Source organism: Oryx dammah, unplaced genomic scaffold (genome assembly GCF_014754425.2).
Source record: "Oryx dammah isolate SB20612 unplaced genomic scaffold, SCBI_Odam_1.1 HiC_scaffold_5, whole genome shotgun sequence".
NCBI classification, from domain to species: domain Eukaryota; kingdom Metazoa; phylum Chordata; class Mammalia; order Artiodactyla; family Bovidae; genus Oryx; species Oryx dammah.
In genome coordinates this window covers 59,394,698-59,418,679 of record NW_024070189.1, presented here as the reverse complement: position 1 = coordinate 59,418,679, position 23,982 = coordinate 59,394,698, and the positions used below count along the sequence as shown (strand labels likewise).

Here is a 23,982-nt window from a genome sequence, read left to right as displayed (position 1 = left end):
CACTCCTCTGACTTTAACACAGTACCTGATCAGGATCTGGGAAACGGTAGATGTTCAGTAAATGTTGATTGGCTGACTGACTAATTGAACAAGTGATTAAATATTTCTCTACTGGTGATTCTTGTCCAGAGAAGCGAGGAAAAGAGCAGTCTCAAGGGCAAAACACATCCAGTAAGGAAGCAAGATGGAAAGGATAAATGAAGGAGAAAGGGAAAGGCAGTCAAGAAGCTTGGAAACAAAACAAAACAAAACAAAAAAAAAAAGAAGAAGCTTGGAAACCTAGTGTCTTTTGGGGCCAGCTTTTCAATTATGAGGTCAAACTCGGGGCTAATGGACCTATTCTAATCCTTTGCATCTGGCTGCTTTTTTTCTCTCTAAAATTTTCCCTTTTCTTTTTCATTATTATTCCTAACAATTTTGTCTTTATAAGAATAAGAAACAAACAAACAGGTAAAAAAGTAGTTGATACTATAAGTAAAAGACCACATAATACAACTCACCAAAATGAATTCAGAACTTGAAAGGATGGAGATTAAGACTATAAAGGATTTTTTAACTGGAAAATGAAGAAATCATAATCTAGGTTTTCCTCAAAAGGACACTGAATGGCCTATACCTTAAAAAGGTGACTCCATTTTCAATACCACATGAGAACATGGCCCATCTCTCAGCCTTACTTACTTACTTCCCTCTACACAAATTCTGCCTTCTCCTTGGACTGATCTGTGAATTCAGGTGACTCCAAGTCATTTGGTCCCTCTATCCCCAAAGGCCCTGTATCTCTCTGTTCTCAATTACTTCCTGTCTCTGCTCTGAAAGCACACATGCACACTTTCACACAAACTTCATCTTTCCTTTTCATGAATCCTCAGGGTAGCTGTGTCTTCTCCATTTTGTGTGTATGGAACAAAAGAAAGCAAAATACATGAGATGCCAATGCAATTTCTCCTTTAGCAGAGCTCTGCAGGACAATTACCCACCCAATCGGCCCAGTTTTACAGCTCTCATAACCATCTTTTATGAACACACTATGATAGCTGGATGTGGGCACTGATTAGGGAAGCAGTCTTCAGCCACATTCCTATTTAACTGCAAAGCAGATCTCCTGTCTACCAGCCCAGCACTGATCATGTGATGTTTTTAAATACTGTATTTATGTAAGCCTTTTTCCTACCAGAGACTGTGTCCAGCTCCATCCATACTGGGGGAGGGGGGGCGGTTTGTGTTTGCCACTTCAGGGCTCTCTATCCTTAGAGCCTGAAATTTTTTCCTGGAATCAATGTAGGACTCTGGGCTTTCTCAGCAGAGGTCTGGGAGGGTTGGGTTTATAGGAAGCACATTTTTTTCCCATTATGAAATACCTGAGGAAATTCAGATAATAAGACATGCTGGTAGATGACAAGGACTTTGGCTACTCCCAAGGGTTCACCTGACAAAGGTGCCAGGTGCAACAGATGGGCAGAGCCAACCAGATGCTGGGGGTTGGGGGCAGGGAGATGCTAGGAACAAAGTGGCTTTAGAATTTGGAAAATTATAGAATGGATTTAGGAAGTACTGCTACTGGACCTTGCCTTTCTCATCCTCAGCTTCACTAAAATGTTCAGTAGGAGAGAATCATATTGACTTCAAGTAATGAGGGGAGGATTAGTGTTCAAAAGAAATGCTGATAACCTGGTGGGCAACCCGTCCAGACCAAAGATGTGGCCTCTTTGGCGGACTGTGCCACGGTGGAAGGCAAGTTTGGCAGAGAAAGCCAGTACTCTTTAGCTGCTGCAGCTCAGCTCAAGATCCCACTGCAGGGCCCCAGGGATGTGGTCCCGCTGTAGGAGCGACTAGCATAATCCGGGCGAAAACCTCCTGGAAAGATCCCCAAAACCAAGGTGACCTGTGTGCGTGGGCGATCCGTTGGCTGAGTGACAGAAATGCTGAAGAAAGCCAGGAAGAGGATCTGCGTGGGAGGTGGAAAAAGCGTGGGCTGAGCTTGCAGCAACCAAAAGGCGCCACATACGTGTACGAGGAACCCGCGGCGCTCGGTGTGGGCTGACAGGAAGCACCGCCCCACTAGGACACATCAAGATTTCTCTTAAGCAGTTTCAAACCCAGCGCGCTTTCCACGCGTAAGTACAAATGAGATGGCTGTCAAATAACCGTAGCGCTTGTTCGGATTTCTATCTTTTCTCTTCTTGGGTCTAGCTCCTATGTAGAGTATGCCCATCTCTACCAGAGCGCTCCCATTTTCCTAACGCTTTCCTGGGCGGGGTTTCTGGGCCCCGCCCACCTAGGGCCCGCCCAGTAGCCGCCCCGGGGCGGGGCTCCCCTCGGCTCCCGACTGCCCTTTCCCCCGGCGGTCTCTGACCCGGCTGCTGTGTCCCTACCGAGCTCCGGACACGTGCCGGTGAGTAAGGGCAAAGTGGGGAGAAGCCTTGGAGGTTTACCAGCCAGGGGCGAGAGACAGTGGTTTGAAGGCTTCTTCCGAGGCATGGGACGAAACTGGGGCTCATTCCCTAGTGACCCCAGGTTTGGCGGGCATCTTGAAGAAATGCTGAGGGATCGCGCCCCTAGAGTCACCCCGTTTTCTACCATCCCTGCTGTCCCTGGAGAGTTGCCGAGAGTCGGTCTCGGGGAGCCTTGCTCCCCAGGCATTAGGGCCAGGGACTTGGGAAGGTTCATGAGGAACACGTGGTCGGGTGGAGCTCCGTCAGTCCCTTCAACCCGAGCGCCGAAAGGGACAGGCTATTTTTAGATTCGTTTTTAGACCTGGACAATGAGCCCTCTAGTTTCCTTTTCCTCTAATTGTTTGGAAACGTTTTGGAGTGAAATTAGAAGAAGGCTGGGAAAAAGTATTGTCTTAGATACTCTCACCTTATACAAACAAGGTAAATCGTGAGGGTGAATGGGTAGGAATGTTTATTAACATTTTTGCAAACATTTTGTTTATTGTTTTCAACCAGTAGTTGGGGTCGTTGGCAGGAATGGCAACCTAACTGTCGCTAGTTTCTTTAACATCTGTTACTGCATCCAGTTATTTTTTAAAATGCTGCTTTTATGGTTCAATAGATCACATAATTGAGACCCTTTTCAATCTAGTTTCAACCAGCCTTTCCAGTTTTTAGTGCCCATTGCTTTCCAAGGGTAAGTTCCCCTTCTGCTCACCAGTATTCATCATTTCTTTGCTTAGAGTAAGTTCCTGACAATAGCGAATGTTTAGTGCCCAGTCTATAGCAGATATTATCTTATGCACTTAATTTATATTCCATTTAAACCTTCCGAACACCCGGTGTACAACACCCCCATTCTACAAATGAGACAGGTACAGAGGTTAAGTTATTTGCCCACTGTCACTTGGCTGTTAAGTGACAGCCAAGCTTCCTGATACTTGCTGATGAGACCATTAATTTGCTACTGTTGAACTGCTGTGGTATGCAAGTAAGAATGATGAAAATAAAGCTAACCAAAGGAAAGCTGTTTGTTTTATTGTTGATTATCGTTTCTGTGGTTCAGGCCTCACTAAGTTAAGGGAGTTTTGAGGGTAGGGGTCTTAAACACCACACAAATGTTCACTAACTGTTGGCTGTCTCTAACCTGGAGTGCTTTGATTGCAGAGCATCCGGCTGTGAACTTTTGAGCAGATGCAGCCCCAGGTAAGTGCAGCCCCATTAACCTACCTTTGGCCCCAGCTGTAGGCAGCTGCCTAGGTTTCCGTGTACCTAGGCAAGTGTTACACTGCTGGGAGAACAGCAGCCGATAGCTGGTTGGCATTCTGGGCCTGGTTCATGTCTACTCTGTTGTTAACTAAACCAGGATGCCAGCACAGTTGTTTTTCCATTGAGGTTAAATCTGCAGGCATGTGCCTTTGCAGGGAGAAACCTAACGCGGAGAACGGTTCTGGTCTGACAGGTTTGACTAGTATGAAGTTCTTTGAATCATACCTTGGAAACAGAAGAAATAGAGGGATATATAAATAGAAAAAGTTGAGGGTTTTTTTTTTTTTTTTTTTTTGAGTCTACTGAGTGCTCAAAGGGGGCCATGGGATTTTTGCAGATTTCAATTAAAGCAAAGTTCATAGCTCCCACTCCTCTACCAACACAGAGCTACTCAGGATAATCCCTTTGTAGAAAGGTTTTATAACTGTAGTCACTTGTGAGAATGCCATACCTTACAAGGAATGTAAATGTGAATTTGCTTTAAAATGATGAGCATTCTTTAATCTCATTAATAGAATATAAAAATAGCAATTAATTGAGGGGCTCCAAATACTAGGTCTAGCTACAGCAATACTAATTTCTGCTTCAGGTTGACAGATTTCTACTTTTTGTTGGTATCTTCCCTTGTGGCTCAGCTGGTAAAGAATCTGCCTGCAATGCGGGAGACCTGGGTTCAATCCCTGGGTTGGGAAGATCCCCTGGAAGAAGGCAAAGGCTACCCACTCCAGTATTCTGGCCTGGATAATTCCATGGACTGTATAGACCATGGGGTTGGAGAGAGTCAGACACAACTGAGTGACTTTCACTGTACTGGTTTTCAGGAGTAAGCTGAGTTTTTGATTCTTCTGAAGCAGTAATTGAGTCCCCTTTGTAGTGATTTTGTTTTGGAATGCTAATTTTCTGAGAAGAGATGCTTCTCAGTTCTAGGCAAGAGTGATGCTGCAGGTTATCCAATGGGGCAGACTTAATTGCTGCTTTCAGTGAAAAGTAACATCTTAGTTTCTACAGAAGGACTTGATGAGGATGTTGGGAGGCAGAGGTGTTATTTGTCAAAGCTAGTTTTGCTCTATCGATTGGCTTTCCCTTAAAAGAATTCTCTTAAATTCTCTTAAAAGAATTCTTTTTTGGGGTGCTTTGTGTGAATACCTCAGATGTTCGTTGTGAATAGCCTTTTACATATGGGTCCATAATACAAGTGATAATCTAGAGAGCTTTAGTGGTAACAGGCAAGAAAAAAAGGCAAGTAATGGGAAATAATTGATGAGGATATAAAACTTTGGTAAATCATAAATGGCAGACAGCATTGTTTCCATCTCTACAGAAAAGCAGCCTCAGAAGCTAGGATGTTGAACACTGAAATCTTTTTCTTTTTAGGATGACTCAAAAGTAGGGCATCCTTGGCCCTCCTGAAGAGATGAAATTAGTGGCAAGTGGACCATCTATCTGTATGGTGTTATCAGGTAAATGTCCTTACTCATTTCGATGCTGACCATGTGCCAGGCCTGTTAGTTGGAGCCCATGAGAAAACAACTGGAAGGCAGAAACAATTGTATTTGTCCCTAACAAATTCAGCCTCTGGGCAGAAAAAGGCTGAATAGGATTTTGGTGATTATGGTCTGAAGGTTTTTGAGATTATCTGTATTATTACCTCTGAGAAGACTGAGGGGAGATTGTAAATTTCATGACGGAAAGGATAGTGTATCTTACCTTGTTCACAGATCCCAGTCCCTAGATCCCAAGCACAGTGCCCAGCACATGGCAAGAACTCAGTGTTGGATAAAATGACTGAAGGCATGGGAAAGGGTTTCCTGTTTCCTATTTGTTTCAAGGTTTTGACAGCAGGGTCTGCAATCAGTGCTTCCAGGCCTGTTTTGCAGTCAATGTTCAATTCATGGGGATACCTTCTGAAACAAGTAAGAAAACTGTTTTAGGAATCATCCAGCAGTTGTCAGCTATCCAGGCTAGCGTGATGCCTCGGATGGTGTTACACTGTTGGAAGAGCAAGCACTGCCTTTACTGAGGTCTGACTTCAGCACTGTTTTGGTGTTGTGGCCGAGTACCTCTGGGCAGCGTTTTGCACCTCTGAGAGTGGAGTAACTCCTCCTGTGGAGTTGGTCCTAGTCTGGGTGCAAACAGTTTTTTTCTATTAGAAAAAAGACCCTGTCTTATGGACAGCCTGTCATTCGTTTCCTCTTTGAATCCTAGATGCCTTTGCCTGAGTGATAAACCTTCCTCCACTGGGATCCTGGAGGTCTGATGGCCCTTTGTGACATCCAAATAAGTAATGTATGTAGTCCTTTTGTCCTGAAGGTCCAGGAACATCTTTTGTTCTAATACTTGGTCTTTGAATCTGGTTCCTGACAGTGAGTTCCTAAATCCCTTAGAACTTCCTAGGTGATAGTAGTCTTTGTTCTAATGGGACTGGGATTTTTACACACACTCTAGGCACACACTCATTCTCCAGAGAGGGGAGAGGGGTTGGAAATGATCACGATGAAGCCTCCATAAAAATTCCATTAGTATAGGGTTCAGAGAACTTCCAGGTTAGCTAACATGTTGAAGTGCTGGGAGAGTGATGCCCCTTCCTATATACCTTCTCTTATGCATCTCTTCCATCCGGATGTTCATTTGTATCATTTATCATATCCTTTTGAAGTAAACCAGTAAATAGTAAACTGTTTTCCTGAGCTCTTTTGAGCCCATCTAGCAAAAATTAGTCAAACCCAAGGAGAAAGTTGTGGCAATCTCTGACTTACAGCCTTTCTGTCAGAAGCACAGGTTAACAACCCGGACTTGGGTTTGTCATCTGAAGTGGAGGAGGGGCAGTCTTGTGGGACTGTGCCCTTAGCCGCTGAGATCTGAAGTTATTTCTAGGTGTAGATGTTGTTGAAATTGAGTTACATTGCAGGACATCCAACTGGTGACAAGACCCACACATCTGGTGTCAAAAATACTGAGAGTATGGCCAGAGTTTGAGACTGTAGGAAAAATAGGAGGAGGCATGAGGTTTTCTTAAAAGGTAGAAATACTTATCGTTCGAAAAAACTGTAGTGAGAACTAGAATTTTAGAGGAGAATGCTTGAAGTCTAAGACGAGAATTCCCTGGCAGTACCGTGGTTAGGACTCTGCGCTTCCACTGCTGGGGGCCTGACTTTGATCCCTACTCAGGGAATTAAGGTGCAGAACAGCTAAAAATAAGTCAACCCAAGACTTAAGCTAAGTCTTCATATTCTAGAGCTCTGCTGCATAGTACATGTAGATTTAAAACTGACAAAATCCATTTCTTCATCTCAGTACTTAGTGACTACCTATTGGAGAGCTCAGAAGACATTTACCAATACAGAAAGTTTTATTATACGCTGCTGTTCTAGAGCAGGGGCTGGCAAACTTCATGTAAAGAGGCTGATAATACTTTAGGATTGTGTACCATATAAACTTTTTATCTGTTGCAGCTACTCAACTCTGCAGTTGCAGTGTACAAGCAGCCATAGATAATATGTCAACAAATGAGCACTACTGTGCTCCAATACAACTTAATTTAGGAACACTGAAATAAAAATTTCATAAACTTTTCAGTGAAGGAAAATAATTTCCCTCAACCATTCTAAGCTTGAGGGCCTTTCAAAAACAGATGGCAGACCAGAATTACCAACCCCTGTCTTGGGGAATGAAATTCAGGCCTTGGGAGTTTACAGCTCATTAGTAACAGATTTAGGGCCAGTACCAACATGTGTCCGTGAAAAATTAGATGTTATCAATACCTTGGCCTTATAACAAGCTTTTACTATATGGTATTAAACTCTTCAGCTTTTAGAGTACTAGGGTGACTTTAGTAAACTATCCAGTAGTAGGATAGTCCTTATTTCTTATGTTTGGGGTTTGTTGTATGTGCTTTTTTGAATGGGTTACTTATAAAATGCTTCTCTTTTTCAAATGTACACCTAAGGAAGAGGTCCTAAGAAAGAACAGCAGTGTTTGGTTTCCAGCAGAACCTGATCACAAACCCAATCCTAGTAGTGAAGTAGAAATGGTCCCTAAGGAAAGAGGAAATTTTTATATATCAACAACAGCCAGAAGAAAGATAAATATCGTATTCTAATGCATATATATGGAATCCAGAAAAATGGTACTGAAGAATTTATTTACAGGGCAGCAATGGAGAAACAGACATAGAGAATAGACTTATGGACATGGGGAGAGGGGAGGAGAGGGTGAGATGTATGGAAAGAATAACATGGAAGCTCATATTACCATATTTAAGATAGCCAATGGGAATTTGCTGTATGGCTAAGGAAACCCAAACTGGGCTCTGTATCAACCTAGAGGAGTGGAATGGGAGGGAGGCTCAAGAGAGAGGAGATATATGTATACCTATGACTGATTCATGTTGAAGTTTGAAAGAAAACAATTCTTTCAAAACAAAATTCTGTAAAGCAATTATCCTTCAATTAAAACCTAGCTTTGAATTAAAAAGAATAATTATATCATAAAAACAAGAAAAAAGAATAGCCAGGAAAAAAAAAAATCCAGGTTTTAAAATCTGGAATCTCAAGTTATTAGAATATAGATGGCTTTCCTGAGCATGATAAAGCTACCCAGGTTCAGGGAGAGGTCCCTATGTTGCTACTTGAAAAAGGAAAATTCATTTGGTGTTTATGCCTGTATTCAGTACCCCCAGAGGTTTCAGTGGCTTAATCATGCACATTAAAATAATTTAATGGGATTTCCTACTTGATAAGTGAAGTTAATTAGTCACCTACTACTCCCTGTCGGCTTGAGTTTTTTTTTTTCCTGGTAAGTCTAAGATGAAGTAACACATTTCAGCTTTAAATCCATGCCTTCTCTTTCTCCATCACCCTTTTCCCATGCTGCAGTGAAAACTGAAATTGAACTGGCAGATATTGGACTGTAAATATCCAAGCTGCCACCTCCTGCCATAGCTAGCAATTAGTAAACACAAGTGCCCCTTTTCATTGAGATGCTCAAGTTCAGGACCTATACCATATTAAGAAAGGAAAATTAAAGCAGTATGAGTAGGGGGCCCCAAATATTGAGTCTGTCACCTGTCAATGATTTATTTCCTTTCATTCAAAGTTGGAAAAAACTATCGTCAGTGAGCTTTTGCAATGAAAGTTTGGATTACATTTCAAATTTTAATCAGGGAAACAAAACCCCAGAGAAATAAATTCTGCAGGCCCCAAAGAGACACAAAAAGGTGGCTTAGGGCCTAGGAATTCACATTAAGGAAGACAACCTGGTTAGAGCAACTAATTAAGAACCTAAAAGAGTAACAATGGCTCCTCTGAATCTTTTTGCTTAATTAGGGCTTTATGAACAGCTCCAGTTAATAGACCTGTCAATATTCTCTTGGAAAACAATTTCACTGAATTAACAATTCAACTCTAATATTTACAATGTCTGTTTAGCAACACCTTGCTCTTTACAGTTATTTAGAAACACTTAATGAACCCACTTGCTAGGTCATAGATTTGTCAATTTTGGATCCTAAGGCCTGTGTCAAAGGAGCCCCCAGTTACTTTGGCTCTCCCTATTCTCCATTACAAGCCCTTTAGGGTGTAAGAACATTTTATACTGCTTTTTAAGGGTAACTTTACTAGCTGGGAAGAGGTGATAAAATGGACCTTGAAATTTATTTCATTTTAGAATAGTTGTATATTTACAGAAAAGCTATGAAGATAGTACAAAGAAATCCCATGTACCCTGCACCCAGTTTCTCCTAATAGTAATATATTAGTATAGTACATTTGTTATTAATTGACTAAAGTTCATGCTTTATTCATATTTCCTTATTTTTCACCTAATGTCCTTTATCTGTTCCAGCATCCCATTGAGGATATTATATTTAGTCATCATGTCTCTTTAGACTTCTCTTGGCTGTGACAGCTTCTTAGACTTCCTTGATCTTCTGCCCATTTTTTTATTATTATTTTAATACTGAGTTGTTTGACCTGTTTGTTTTACAAACTAAGCTCTTGTCCATAGCATCATTTGCAAATATCTTCTTCCATTCTGTAGGTTGTCTTTAATACTCAAAATGCCTTAGTTATAGCCTTTATTCTTTCATTTAGAATAGTGGTCGAGCCTGTTGTCTTTTACAGTGGATGCTGTAGTCCCCAAATGACTGATTATTTTTACCTTATGAGCTCACAGTAGAGGATGGAATTTTGTATCAGCTGGTGGGAGAAGGGAGGAGCCAAGCCCAGGCCCTAGTGTAGGCCCAACTTTAATGAGTTGAAGAAAAGTAGACAAATCGCCAAGGCACACAGCCTGTGAGTTAGATAGAACCTAGACTTCATCAGAATGGCAGATGGTAGAACTTATTCTCAGTTGTAATTCTCTAGATGAGGACTCCAGGAGCTAATGGTTACAATATGCTGGCCACTCCAGGAGAGTTTTCTGTGTTGACTGACCTATGCTGCCCCTACTCCAATGGCACTATACTACTACACTGGGCTTACATTTCTCGCCCCTGTATAGTAGAGCCCAATCATGATCTGTTCATCCAGGGAACTCTTCATATTTAGTTTCTTGGAGCCCTAACCTCCCTCTTACTTGTACGTATAATATATCCAGGGCTGAGGAAGTGATAATAATCTATGCTATTTGCTTATCTTGTCAGAAGACTAGTTATTTAACTCATACCCTTTTTATGGTTTTACAGCTTTTATTAACTGAATGCTATGCTAGACATTGGTGATATGTGATGAACACAACACGGTCATGTTTACCACTTTCAGATTTCTTTCTGACCACGTTGGTTTCTTTCAGTCCTTTTGTGTCTAGGTCTCTGCATATGCTGTTTCCCTTTCTGATTCCATCTTCCATTTCCACTTTGTATACTTTTATATCTCAGCTCAGATAGCACCTTCCCTGACTGACCACCCATTTTATGTGTCATTGTGCTATATTCAACCACAGAGCTAGATAGCCAGATGCCATGTTAACAGTCCTTTGAAAAGGTATTATTCACCAGTTTTTAAATGTTTATCTTACTCCCATATAGCCAAGCAGCCTCAATTATACCAATAGCTGACTAAAGAGCTTCAACTGGTAAATATTAGTAGTATCAGTATATCATTATGTACCCAATATAAAGTAAGGTCATAGGTGTATCCTACTTTTTAACAATACCCTGGTAAGTAAGGATAACAATAGTGCTGGTTTGGTTTTGTTAAATTTTGAAAAAAACATGGAAACAAATATGTTGGTTTCCAAATCATTTGCTAGTGGACTCTTTATAAAGATATAACATGTATGTGTGTTAAGTCGCTCAGTCGTGTCCGACCTTGCGACCCCACAGACTGAAGCTGTCCATTGGATTCTACAGGCAAGAATATGGGAGTGGATTACTGTTCCCTTCTCCAGAGGATCTTTTCAACCCAAGGATTAAACTCGCATCTCCTGCACTGCAGGCAGATTCTTTACCATTTGAGCTACAGGGAAGTCTTGAAGATGTAACAGTGCCTAACTATTTGAAATCCTTAAAATATACATGGTTGATCGTGGTTGCCTTTAAGGGAACAGCAGTTGGGGAAAACTTCTGTGTGTGTTTTGAATTTTATTATATGTATTCCTTATTCAAAAACTCCCCCCAATTTTTAAATTTATTTTTGGCCGTGTTGCATGGCTTGAGGTATTTCCCTGACCAGGGATCAAACCCAGGACCCCTGCAGTGGAAGCATAGAGTTCTCTAACTACTGGCCCACCAGGAAATTCCCCAAAATTTTAAGCCCATTTCCCCTCCCTTGCAACTGCTAAAAGAGCTGCTGGTTAACAATTTTCTGTTTTTTAAATTGCCTAAAGTTTTGAAATGACCTGCTGATGCTTAGTCACTTCGGTCATGTCCAACTCTGTGCAGCCCTATGGACTGTAGCCCACCAGGCTCCTCTGTCCATGAATTCTCCAGGCAAGAGTACTGGAGTGGGTTGCCATTACCTTCTCCAGGGGATCTTCCCAACCCAGGTATCGAACCCTGGTCACCTGCATTGCAAGCAGATTCTTCACCACTGAGCCACCAGGGAAGCCCCTCCAGGACATTATATCTATTTAAAAAGTAGATGGTGAACTGCCAAAAGACCACAGCCTTGCTGAAGGTAGTCCAATATAATGCTCAAACGCTCTGGGTTTGGATTTATTTAGAACTGACTTCAAATCCTAGCTAGTCAAGCTTCTTAATCTCTTATGTAAAAATAAGAGAAAAAGGTACTTTACTCTTCAAATTATATTATCAGCTGCTTAGTGATTGTGTGGTGTGAAAATATATGTCCTCAAACCAATATGACTCCTCTGCTCAAAACTTTAGAAAGATTAGCTTTATGGAGATTGTATCCTGGTGTTTAAAGTTTTATTCCAAATTTGTCACTTAGACCTTTCAAAGTCTCAGCAGAAATTCTTGCTTTGTAGCCTCTGTCATTACTGGTGTACCACGCCCACTCCTAAGAAACCCAAATGTGAATAGAACTCTTGATCCATCTCTTCTCATAGCCAGGCCCATCTTGAGGCCAGCCTTCCTGTCCAGTCTTCATCAGACTGGGATTCTCAAAAGCTGATAATCTGTCTTATCCATCATTGTATGTGTGCATGTGTGCTCAACCGCTTCAGTCATGTCTGACTCTGTAACCCTGTGGACTGTAGCCTGCCAGGCTCCTCTGTCCATGGGATTCTCCAGGCAAAGATACTGGAATGGGCTGCCATGCCCTTCTCCAGGGGATTTTCCCGACCCAGGGATCAAACCATCCATCATGAAACAGACATTTGACAACTGAAATCTTGTATTACCTTTGGTTTCCAGTGTGTCTTTTTGCTGTTGACCTACTAAGCAGATCCTCAATAAATAATTACTCAACTGAAAAAGTCTGCCTTTCCTTCTTTGTACAATCACCAAATTGCATTAATAGTCTGTACAAAAGCATGGTAAGTGTATATCTGAAATAAGCATGCATTCATGTTTCTGAATCCAGAAAAGCAGAGCTGCTTTCATCTAAGATCTGGGGAGAACATAAAGTGAAGTCTTAGCCAAAATCAGTTGGAATCAAAGACTCATAGAGGAGAAGTGAAGGAGGACCCTATATTCACTGAAAAAATTTCATTCCAAAGTTAACTATGTGGTGGCCTTAGGGATGCCCCAGTTCTTGATGTATTCTACCAAATGCCTTCTCAAAGCCTGTAGAAAATCATGCAACATAATGGAGATGTGGGATTACAGTTCCACTCTTCACAACGGCTATTTAAAATTTTTCTTTCGTGTAACTCTAGCCCTTTCCATAGATGGCTTAGTCGCAGAAAACTTAAGTCACCTGACTAATTCCTAATGAAAATATAGCACCATCCTCTCCGTACCTATTACAGGAAAGGAATGTCTCTAGATCTCATCCTTTGAGTAATATGAATCTTTCCTTCTCTTGCTGCCTTTGCCAACCAATCCTTTCCTAATATAACTTCTGCAAACATTTTAATGGCCCAAAATTCTGTAGTAAATCAAATCTTGCCCAACCCTGCTTTCTTATCATAGCCAGTTATTCTGCATTTGGTAGTTTATTTTACACTTTTCATATACTAAGCACCTCCCATCTGACATCCTCTCCCACTGAACTGGAAGTCCCTATTGCCAAATCTTGTAGATGTTTTTAGTCCTAGGCTTGACCTCTTGGTAGCATTAGACCCTGTTGATCCTTTAGTCCTTTGAGTACTTTGGCTGTCAAGGCAGTACAATATCTGTGCCTTCCCCTCTACTTTTTTTCCCTATCATCATGGTCTCTTGCCATTTAACTACCAGATTAGTTTCTCAAGGCTTGGTCCTAAGGTTTCTCTTTTTACCATAGGTTTACCTAAGGTTTCTCTCTTTATCTCCAGTTCATCTCTTAACTCTCCTTCATTTATATAAACTCGAATTTGTCACTAACCCACACCCTTTTCTCCTGAGATCAAGGTCAATAAATATAATTCCTTTAAAGCTGATGCCAAACTGAAGCCTTACTGCCCCCACCTCCCATTCTCAATAGCACTGTTAAACAGTTGTCATTCTTATATAATACTTCTCCATCTTCCATATCCAAGCAAGTCTTGCTTTTTGTCGTAAATGATTTTGAAAATTTTATACAGGTCTGCTGTTCATTTCTGCCCTGTTCACTATCTTCACAGTGGACCCAGAATGGTTCAGCATACTAAAGATTTAAAAGTTTTGAGGGCTATTAATCTGACTTGTATTCACTAACTTACCTCAGACGTCAGGTGCCTGCCTGTCCCTCTGCATTTAAAATTCAAACCCCAGGGAAGTGGCCCTTTTCTCCATCCTGTACAATTTCTCAGGATTTTCACATGTGCTATATTTGTTTGCTCATGGGGTACTTGAAGAGTGTTCTATATTCAAATTCAATTTCACCAAATGGCGGCGACGGCCTTTTCAGTGGAATGAGTTTTCGCTATCTTCCTCAATGACCTGCATAAAATTTCTGAAATTGAAACCACTCAAAATAGTGTCTCCACTTCCCGCCCCGACCTGCCACTTCTCCGCAGTTTATCAGAGAATACCAGAGAGGGTCGAAGCTAGGGAATCCTGCGACGCACTTCTAACGCATACCTTATTTAAATTCTGCACCAAACAATATGGAAGAGTCGGGGAAAAAAATTCTTTGTGGGGAGTGGGACTCGAACTCTATTAGCTATGGCTCTCCATTTCCCGCCCATAGGCGAGCTACAAGATCAGAAAACGATTGCCGCTGAGGGCGCGAGCGGCGTGCGCGCGCCGGGCCGGGGGAGGGGCCTGGCGCGCGCAGAAATGGGACCCGAGGTGGGTTGGGGCGAGTTCTCGCGAGAGTGGGTTTGTTCTTGGGCTGCTGCCTCTGCTGCCACCTCTTACCAGCGCCGTTGCTGCGGGGGATTGTGGGAGCCACCGCGTCCCGCTCGCTTGGAGAGAGGTACCTCTCGTTTTCCCTCTTCCTTTCTTCAAGGTAGGCGTGAAGCGGGTAAGAATCGGGGTGGGGTGGCCGGGGGCTCTCCGCGTCCGCCGGGAGGAGGTAGCGACGGCAACAGGGGCCGCGGGGAGCCGGCGGCGCGCCTTTCTTGCTCGCTCCCGCTCGCCTGCTCTGCCTCCCTCCGCGCTGCGTATGTGAGCCGCCTGATCGGCGGCCGCCATGTTAGGAGCTCAGTGGCGGCGCAACCAGCCTTCTCGGGTGGCGGAGGTGAGCGGTCCCGGAGGGAGACCTGCGGCCAGCCAAGGGCCCAGGGTGCGGAGGCAGAGTCGGGGCGCGCCGAGGGCAGCTGATCAGCCGAGCTTCCTGCGTTCCGGGCTGGCTGTGGGCGGGGGCGGGACGACGAGCCCGTTACACGCGGGCTGCCGCTCTGAGGGAAAGGGAGGAGCGCTCGAGGCCTGAGGGACCGACTAACCATGAGGAGGGTGGCCTGCCGTTTGGGGAGGATAGTTAAGCTAACATCAGCCCCAGATATATTTGCCCCCCACCCTTTTGCGCCTGAAAACGTTCCCCAAAATGGAGGATTTCGTAGACTCCGAAAAGCTTAGCCGTTTGAGCAGCGTTTCTTGGTGTCGCGGCCTTCGCTCCTTTCCTCGCCCATCGTTTCATAGCGCCCCCTAACACTCCCCGGTCCCCCGCCCACACACAGGCGCGCGCGATTTTAGCCGGGCCTCAGAAACAATTCCCCCCTCCCCCCGCCATCGCGTAAAAATGGCCGAAAAATGAAACGTTAACGCTTGTTCATCGTGTTGCGTCGTGGATAAAGCCTTCTGCAGTACGCTGCGAAGGAGATTTGTTCTTGTTTAGAGAGTCACCTCACATTCCTTTTCCTCTATATTAAAATACTATCAGTCTGAAGAGGATGGTGTGGTGTGGGGACCTTCCGGTTTCCAGACAAAGGGTTTATAGTAGCCTGGTGTAGTCGCGGCTTCGTTGTTCTTTCGTCGCCGGCGCTGTGCCACGTTGTGTGTTATACAAAGACTTTTCCCATATACAGTGGAGTAGTATCTCCTAGGTATTTATCCTGCTCTGTGGCGCTATTCTGTGTAATAGTCCTATTGGATCAGTTACAGTTTTCCAGCCAGATATTTCTAGAACGGTTATGGCGATTCCAGAATTCTGGTCTTTCACGAGCGCTGTAAAGTGTGCGAGTTGTTGATTTCCCAGGCCGTAGTGATGAGATTTTGCCTTGATGCTGCGTTCTGCGCGTTGAACAGACCTTAGTTTAAGATTTTTAGATAGTCGACGAAACAGTTTTCTCCCAGGTAAATTTAAAGAGTTGTACTCTGCGGGCAAAAACTATATTTCAGGCTATTTTCATACGTGTTCAAAATTACCTTTTAAAAACTAAACGACTCGATCGTCGGAGTCTAGCGACATAATTGTTTAGTATTGTTTTGGAAATCAAGAATTCGGATCTCTTAGCTGTGTGTAAGTGGAGTTGCTTTTATGTAACATTTTGAACTAATTAATTCGAAAGTATTTACCCTTGACCTAAACATTCTGTATGTTAAAGAAGTCTTTAAACATACTAATTTTACTAATGCTTTTAGGGAAATGTAAACCGCAAATATTATTACAAGTCAGTGATATATGACATTTTAACAACTGAAGAATGCAAAGAAAAAAATCTTCCATGATTTTAGAAATAACAAGTAGCTCAAATTCCCAATTTTATAGAAAGAATTGAAGTCCAAGGAAGTGCTTGTTATGTAGGTAACCAATGGCAATGAAGCCAGTGTGTTTAGAACGCTTACATTTTGATTAGATACTTGGTTCAGGCTCTGCATGTTACAATAGATAGGCTTAAAATGGAAGAACTACGCTTATAGGAATTTATCCTGTAAAGAAGGGAATAGTGTGTCAAATGTATGTGTACATAAATGTTAATGTTGGTTACTAAGCATATTAAAAATCCAAAGGATTCAGCATTTGGAGATCTGCTAATTATAGTGTGGCCGTCAAGTGATAATCTGTACAGCTATTTAGAAGTATTTTAAGAGTAATGATGGGAAAATTATAGTGGAATATAGTACTAATTGGGGAGAAAGTAATAAAACTCTGCTGATACCAAATTTGATGACTTTTGTTTTTTGAAGGAACATGTAAATAAGCGTAAAAAATATCCCTGAGTGTCGGCTTTATGGGTTATTTGTATTTCCCTTTTTTTTTTTTTTTTCTTGAAATTTCCACAAGACGTTACACTTACTTTTGTAATGAGAAAAGTGAAACATTTTTTGTAAATGCTAGAACTGCTGAGAAGGAAATGGCAACCCACTCCAGTACTCTTGGCTGGAAACTCCCATGGACGGAGGAGCCTGGTGGGCTGCAGTCCTTGGGGTCGCTGAGGGTCCGGACACGACTGAGCGACTTCACTTTCACTTTTCACTTTCATGCATTGGAGAAGGAAGCGACAACCCACTCCAGTGTTCTTGCCTGGAGAATCCCAGGGACGGGGGAGCCTGGTGGGCTGCCTTCTCTGGGGTGGTACAGAGTTGGACACGACTGAAATGACTTAGCAACAGCAGCAGTAGAATTGCTGAAAAGATACCTTGTTTTTTTTAGGATCTCACCTCTGTTTAAAGGGAATTGAGATGAAAAGGAGCCAGCTCCTTGAAATCTGAAGTGCAGTTTTCAAATGTGACAAAAAGAAGTGCTTGTGTAAGATATTCTTGTTGTTATGTGTAGGCACATAGGAATCTGAAGGCATTCTCACATAAAATTAATATTGATAGGACTAATAATTAAGATATGAATTGCACCCATTAGCTGTTTATAAATGATTGAAATCAAATAATTGTTAAGTGGTGTTCTTAGCAAATCTTCTAGTTAAAAGTCCATGTTTTGTTTTTATATACTTCTTTTAGTTAGAATTGCATTAAAATTGTCCCATACTGTGGCAGTAGGGTCTCAGTATACCTGACTGACCGAAGGTTTGGGGTGGACATTACCAAATGCATATTTAGTGAGGTGGAAGGGTTGTGGACAGTGTAGTTTTGCATTTTTTTATATATTAGGTTTTTCCAAGGTTAACACTGTCCATGAAATTGCTTTAATTTAAAATTCATAACTATGTAGTTGGTCTTTTCATTTGAGCATTAAGTTAAGAGTTCTGAAATGTTTGATAAAAGGTTTTTAAATAGAGAAACTGTTTTAGTGGATAGTAAAAGGTAGAGCATAGAAGCTCAGTGGATTGAGAAAACTGTGAATATGAAGCCCTCTGAAGTACTTGAGCTTTTGGTTTGTTGCAGATCATATTGACTATAAGCTACAATAGAAGTTACATGATGAAATGCTGTGTTCTCTCTCCTGACCCGAATATAATTTATTAGGTGGCAGGTCTGAATGGATGCAGTATCTTCGATGTGTTGCAACCTCGATGTGAAAGTTTTTTAATTGATAAATCTCTGCTTTTCTTTTATAGAGTACCAATAGCCTGTGGTTATTGATGCCTGTCTAAGGCAGAAACAGGTTAATAGAACAGAGGGTTGCCATGGTGGGGGGTGGGATCATAGGTCTTCCAAGCTGTTGCCATTGGAATAGCTGCTGGATAAGAAGAGCAAAGAGGAGGAAAATGTCTATAAAAGATGTCATGGTAAGCAGTAAATGGAAGTTGGAAAGGAGTCTGTGGATAATAGAATCTCAGTAGGATCTTTGATTTCTGAGTGAACTCCTGGAGTTGGTGATGGACAGGGAGGCCTGGCGTGCTGCGATTCATGGGGTTGCAAAGAGTCGGACACGACTGAGCAACTGAATTGAACTAGTGTTAGTCACTCAGTCATGTCCGACTCTTGGCAGCCCCTTGGACTGTAGCCTGCCTCTGTGGGCTACAGAATCTTCTGTCCATGGGATTCTCCAGGCAAGAATACTGGAGTGGATTGCCATTACCTTCTCCAGGGGATCTTTCCAACCCAAGGATTTAACCCAGGTCTCCTGCATTGCTACAGATTCTTTACTGTCTGAGCTACAGGGAAGATCCATTGATTTGTAGTATCATTGGTTGTTAATGAAATAGATACTTTTCTGGTCTTTAAAGATGATCTGTACGTTTTTTCCCCTTTGGAAATTACTAGGATATTAAATATCTCTCTTTGGTACAGTCACTGGTAGGAGAAGAGCTTTTATAGCATATGTGAAAGTGTTTGAACACCTGACTCACACAGTAGTTGGGAAAGGAACAGTAATAGCAAAGAAATACAAACATTTGTACTTAAAACATTCTTGCTGTGAAAAGGTGTGAAGCAACAGAACAATTTTAATGCTTAACTATGTATCCTTGTGTGGGTTATGATATCCTTGAGAACCACAGTGGAGGAGGGAATTTTATACTGAAGCATCAGGAGACCAAGAAATACTCATAACAGCATTCTTGGCAATGACAGGAAATTAGAACAGTCTAAATGTTCATCTTCTGAAAGATAAGTATGTATGCCATAATGGTATCTATATAACAGTGAAAATGTAGTTTTAATTCATGTGTAAATTAGTTTTAAACAAGAGCAATATATATATATTAAGCCAATCTGTGTAAAATTAACACTGAAAAGATACATGTCTGTTAAGTGGTAGGACTTAAAAACAAGAGACTCCATAAGGGAAGGAAGAATCATTGGAAATAGTTACGTAAGGTTTTATGGATGTTGTTTCTGACCTTTGGCATTTATATACACTGATTTGTAAAACACATGATGTGAAGGCCGTGTGGGGTGGGGTGGGTGTTGGACCTTAAGAGAATTACTAGTATTAAATGGGGAAAGGAGAGACACGTTCTAGCTAATAATGACGTTTGAACAAGTACTAAGCAGTCTACATAATGGCTCATAAGATAAACTTTTTCTTAAGGTGTTGGCATGTGCCAGAAAATAGGTTTAGAGAAGTAGGATGCAACCAATATGAAGGCATTGAAAACCATACTGTGGACTTCATGTGGTAAATAGTAGGGAATAGTATGTTTTTGAGTAGAGTAGAATGATGAGTGATGTTTTAGGTTTGTAGTCTTTTAAAGCTGACTTCTGACTTGGTAACAACCTTCAGGTTTTAAATGTGGCTTTGAATAGAATTGGATGAGACATTATAAGTTGATACATGAAATAGTCCAGTACAAGTGAAAGGTGTTTATGTCTCTAGGTTAGTCCTTTTACTTCTAGTTTGTTTTCTCATTGGTTGTGAGGATCAGAGTGCATACAGTAGATGATCACTGTGGTGCTTACAATATGCCAAGCCCTGTGAAATGGATGTTATTTTTATTCCCATTTTACGTATGAGGGAATAAACCCAGATGGTAAGTAATTTGCCCAGGTTCATGCAGCTATTTTGCAGAAGAGCTGGTTTTCAAATCCAGGCATTTGGGCTCTTAAAAAAAAAATCTCAATTTATATCAAAGAGTTTTACAAATGTTTTCGGAAACCAAGAGAGCATGAAGCAGAGGGGAGTATCATAAGGGTGCAGAATGGTGCCTTTGAGGAAAACCACAGATTGGCTTTTAAATAGGAGAGTTAGCCAAGTAGTGTCATAGGTCAGATCAAGAGTCAAAATTGTCAGTTAAATGGAGTAACTTTCTTTCCTGTAGTATGAATTTACTTAAAGTCACTAGGGAAAAAACTTAGAAGAAAAATGTTTCAAGTCTGAATAATAGGAATCTTTTCTATGGATTACCATGAAGATTTTTTAGCAACTGAATCTGCTGTTAACCTAAGGATTAAGAAGTGGGTTAGAAGTTTAATCCAGATCAGTAATATATATGAATTGACACCAGTAGTTTTAAAACACTTCAGAATATTATTTTTTTTCAGCCTTCTTGGGTACTGCACTTTATAGTTTTTCTTTGTTGTGTGGTGAGGCACATTGGTGTATACAAAGTTAATAGAGCTGGATAAGCAACAGGAAATAATAGTTGTTATCTTGCATTATCTTACAATGGAGTGTACTGTGCAAAAATACTGAATCCTGTGTTGTACACGTGAAGCTCATATAGTATTATAAATCAGTTATACTTCAGTTTTTTTTTAAACCCTTAAATGAAATACAAGTTATAAAATATAGTAGAAAAAGATATAGTGATGTAAACTAACGTTAAGATGAAAATTTATTTAAATAATCTCTAAAATGGAAGCTATGTTGAAGTTATTTATAAAGCCATTATAAGGTTAATAGGTAAGAAAATCTAAGGAATATTTACTTCAATTGAAAAACCTTGTACTTCAGTTGGAGATTGATTAGTCAATTACTTCTTTAAATTAGTGAACTATCCCTGCCATCTGTTGGTGACATGATTAGGACATTTTTAATGTATTTGTATTGTTGGTTGCTGTGTATATTTGGCATATTTTCGCATGAATAAGTTAAATCACAAAGGTGTTTGACCTTGATAGAGATGGGAAAATCTCAAAATTTCTTTGACCCACTTTTGTTACAATTCAGAAGCTGTTTTCTAGCTGTTGTGTGTTAAATTTTTATGTGAGGTTAAAAGGTTGTTATGTCAACCTGTGGCTATTTCTTTCCTACGTATCTCTACATGCCTTTATGATTATACTATCTTAAAATCGGTTGTTTCTAAAAAGTGATTATTTCACACAGTCAAAAAGTATAAAGATCCATATGGTGGTATTAGATACCTTTGAAACAGTGTTTTTAAGTTCAGAAGCTGAAGGTTTCTTCTATGTCATGTTTTAAAGAACTCTGAAGTATGCTTATGCTCATTTTACTTTCTGCTAAGTAACCCTCTGAAATAATAAATATATAATAGACTAATAGATAGTCTTTATTTTACACAGGATATTTGGATACAGAACACTGTGTTTGTTCTCTGTTAACTTTGTGTGTGTTTAGCTTTCATTTGTTTTCTAAAATGTTTTAGTATTCCATTTCTTCTAATTATTGAAGAAAATAAATAAAAGGGTATCAGATTTATGGAATGTGGGGGTTGAATGTTATTAACTGAAGCTTATTTCTTAACCATACATATTTGTTCAGATGTTGAATGTGAAGCTAACATCTTTAATAGAATTTATATCGTGAACTTTGTTCATTGAGAATTTGAATATCAGAGTATAGTTAAATGGCATTTGTGAAGCCTACTTAGTTGTTTCTTTTCTAATGTTTTCTGATGGGGCAGGGTGGAGGCACTTTTTTTTTGGAAGTGAAAGATTCTATATTGTATAAAGTTAAGAGTAAATCAGGTTTTAACATTACATTTTAGATGAGTTATCTCAAAGGAACTATTTTCAAACTTTATTAACCTCTGAAAACGTAGCTTTATGGAGAAAAAACATGCAGTAAAAGAAGGTAATCTTTTTTTTTTTTTTAAGCACTTCAGTAACTTGGTAAACCTTTCAGTATTGTGATGGTTTCATAGGCAGTAGGTCTCACTTAGAGCCTTTAAAGTGCCTTGTACATCTTATGTTCATTGACCAAAGATAAGATACTAAAGGAACTTCTTCATAAACGTTCTTACATCAGTGCTATCTTGTCGGATTTCTCTTAATTTCTTTGTTCTAATAGAAATTTTTAAAGAAATTTGTTAGATTCAAAAGTTTGACTTAAGTTCTTTTTCAGTACTGCTACTCTCGTGTCTTTGTGTGGGACTGACTCACAAAAATATGAAAGTTATTCTTAAATTACAAGTTGTCATGGGATTTACATGGTTGTCTTTCTCTTTTTCTTAGTTTTCTGACATCCATTTTCTGTTTTGTCTTAAGGTTATCACCTTTTACCTTTACTTCTCTTAACCTTTTTGCAGCTCCACCATTCATATATGTTGCAAAGAAAAGTAATTGAGATCTCTGTAGTTCAACAATCATTTCCTTAAAATATCAATGTTAAAAATTTACACATGGTCATAATGCCATTAGTATAATTTCCCTAAAGGGAAAGAATAGTTCTTTTGAAAGGCTGGCTTTTCGGTGTACGAAGCTTTGACTCCCAAATGAAGGGCAAAGCTGCAATTAATAGTAACTTAGATACTTTGAAATTTTGATTTCAAAAAAACCCTCTTAATGGTTTTTTTGTTTTTTTTTTTTTTTTAAACAATGTATGAAAACATAAGAGGGTACTACAAATGTTTCAGTAGTATTTTAACCGCCATTCTGTATGGTATTTAAAAGTCGTATCAGAGAAACTTTCATCCAATGATGTTTACTTACTCTTGTCTTTATTTTATTAATCTTAAAGTCTAAGTAGTTTACATAATGGATCTCATCTGGAACTAGTTTCTTTGGTGTCTTTTCTCAAGTTCATCTTTCTTGGTGTGCAAAAACATCTGTAATTCCAGTCACCTCTGATAGCATTTCTATGTCTTTTTAACTTTGTTACATCTTTTTTGTAAAATCTAACTTAAGTCTTGCCTGCAACTTTTTTTTATACTTCTTCTACCACTGTTTTCGTCCAGTGTTTCCTTAATCTGTCATTGGTGGAATTGGTCCCATAATTGACTTGTAACTATTAAATATTGCCTGGTTTCTATGTTGATAAAGTTTTCTATTTTAAACTAAGTGTTTAGGTATATGGGTGATCAAACTTATGAGTTAACTGAGCAGCGTCTCTACATAGTAGAATTATGTAGCAAACAATTTAAGACTTATTAAACCTCTGTGTGTAATTGTGATTATAAAATTGTTTCACCAGGGACAGTTATGTACATCATTTAATACTTTATGAGATTTTTGGTAAATGCTTTGTGAATTCTTATGTAAAAATTTTTGAGGTAAAATAAAAATGAAAGTAGTTTCGTCACTATCACATCTTTGAGGAAACACATCTTGAGGGATTGTGTTCACAATTTGAATTTTCTGGATGATGGGGCTATTCTTGTGAAAGAATCTGTGTTTACAGAAATCTATGTAAGCAAGATCTCGTTTTCATTTTCACCTGTTTTGAGCTCTCGAGGTGTTATAGCTCTGAGCATTAAATGAATGTTCACAGCTACTACCTTGGGGAGTTTCACTTCTTTAAATCACCTATACTTCCTATACTTGTGGTGGTTCTTGGGGAGTCTCCTACTTCTGTACTGACCATATTTGATTCTCCTTACCTTTTAAGATTAGAAATGAAGTAAGCAACTGCCTGATAGAGGATGGAGAATAAGGCAGTTAATTATTTGGCTTAAATTTGTGCAGAAATCTGTAAACTGTAGGAAGTCACTTATTTTTCTTCACATCTGTCTTTACCTCAATTTGATTTTGCTGCATAAAGATCTCAACTATAGTGTTTGGTCTTAGATCTTATGCTAGGTACTTGACACTGAAGCTTCGTTACTAGTGATTTTACTTGGTTCTTTCTGATAGTGTTAA

At 40.2% G+C, this 23,982-nt stretch overlaps 1 protein-coding gene and 1 non-coding gene across 22 annotated transcripts in view; both read left to right on the top strand.

Annotated features, from left to right (window-relative positions):
• The first annotated feature begins 2,002 nt into the window (after positions 1-2,002).
• MATR3 (matrin 3) overlaps positions 2,003-23,982 on the top strand; it is a 39,116-nt gene continuing 17,136 nt past the window's right edge. For 9 of the 21 annotated variants that reach the window (XM_040239931.1, XM_040239927.1, XM_040239930.1 and 6 more), the window contains exon 1: positions 13,208-14,674. Coding sequence is in view for 8 of the 21 variants with exons in the window: in XM_040239936.1 (XP_040095870.1) it covers positions 14,858-14,905 (48 nt within the window). In the remaining 13 variants the exon portion in view is untranslated. Of the gene's footprint in view, positions 2,118-2,306; positions 2,396-3,602; positions 3,642-5,078; positions 5,165-5,909; positions 5,991-13,207; positions 14,675-14,723; positions 14,906-23,982 lie in introns of those variants that run through there. The other 12 variants (XM_040239940.1, XM_040239941.1, XM_040239934.1 and 9 more) reach the window with 8 other exon arrangements.
• On the top strand, positions 5,642-5,841 carry LOC120864926. The gene has a single exon (XR_005721271.1). It is a non-coding gene; the product is annotated as a small nucleolar RNA SNORA74 (small nucleolar RNA).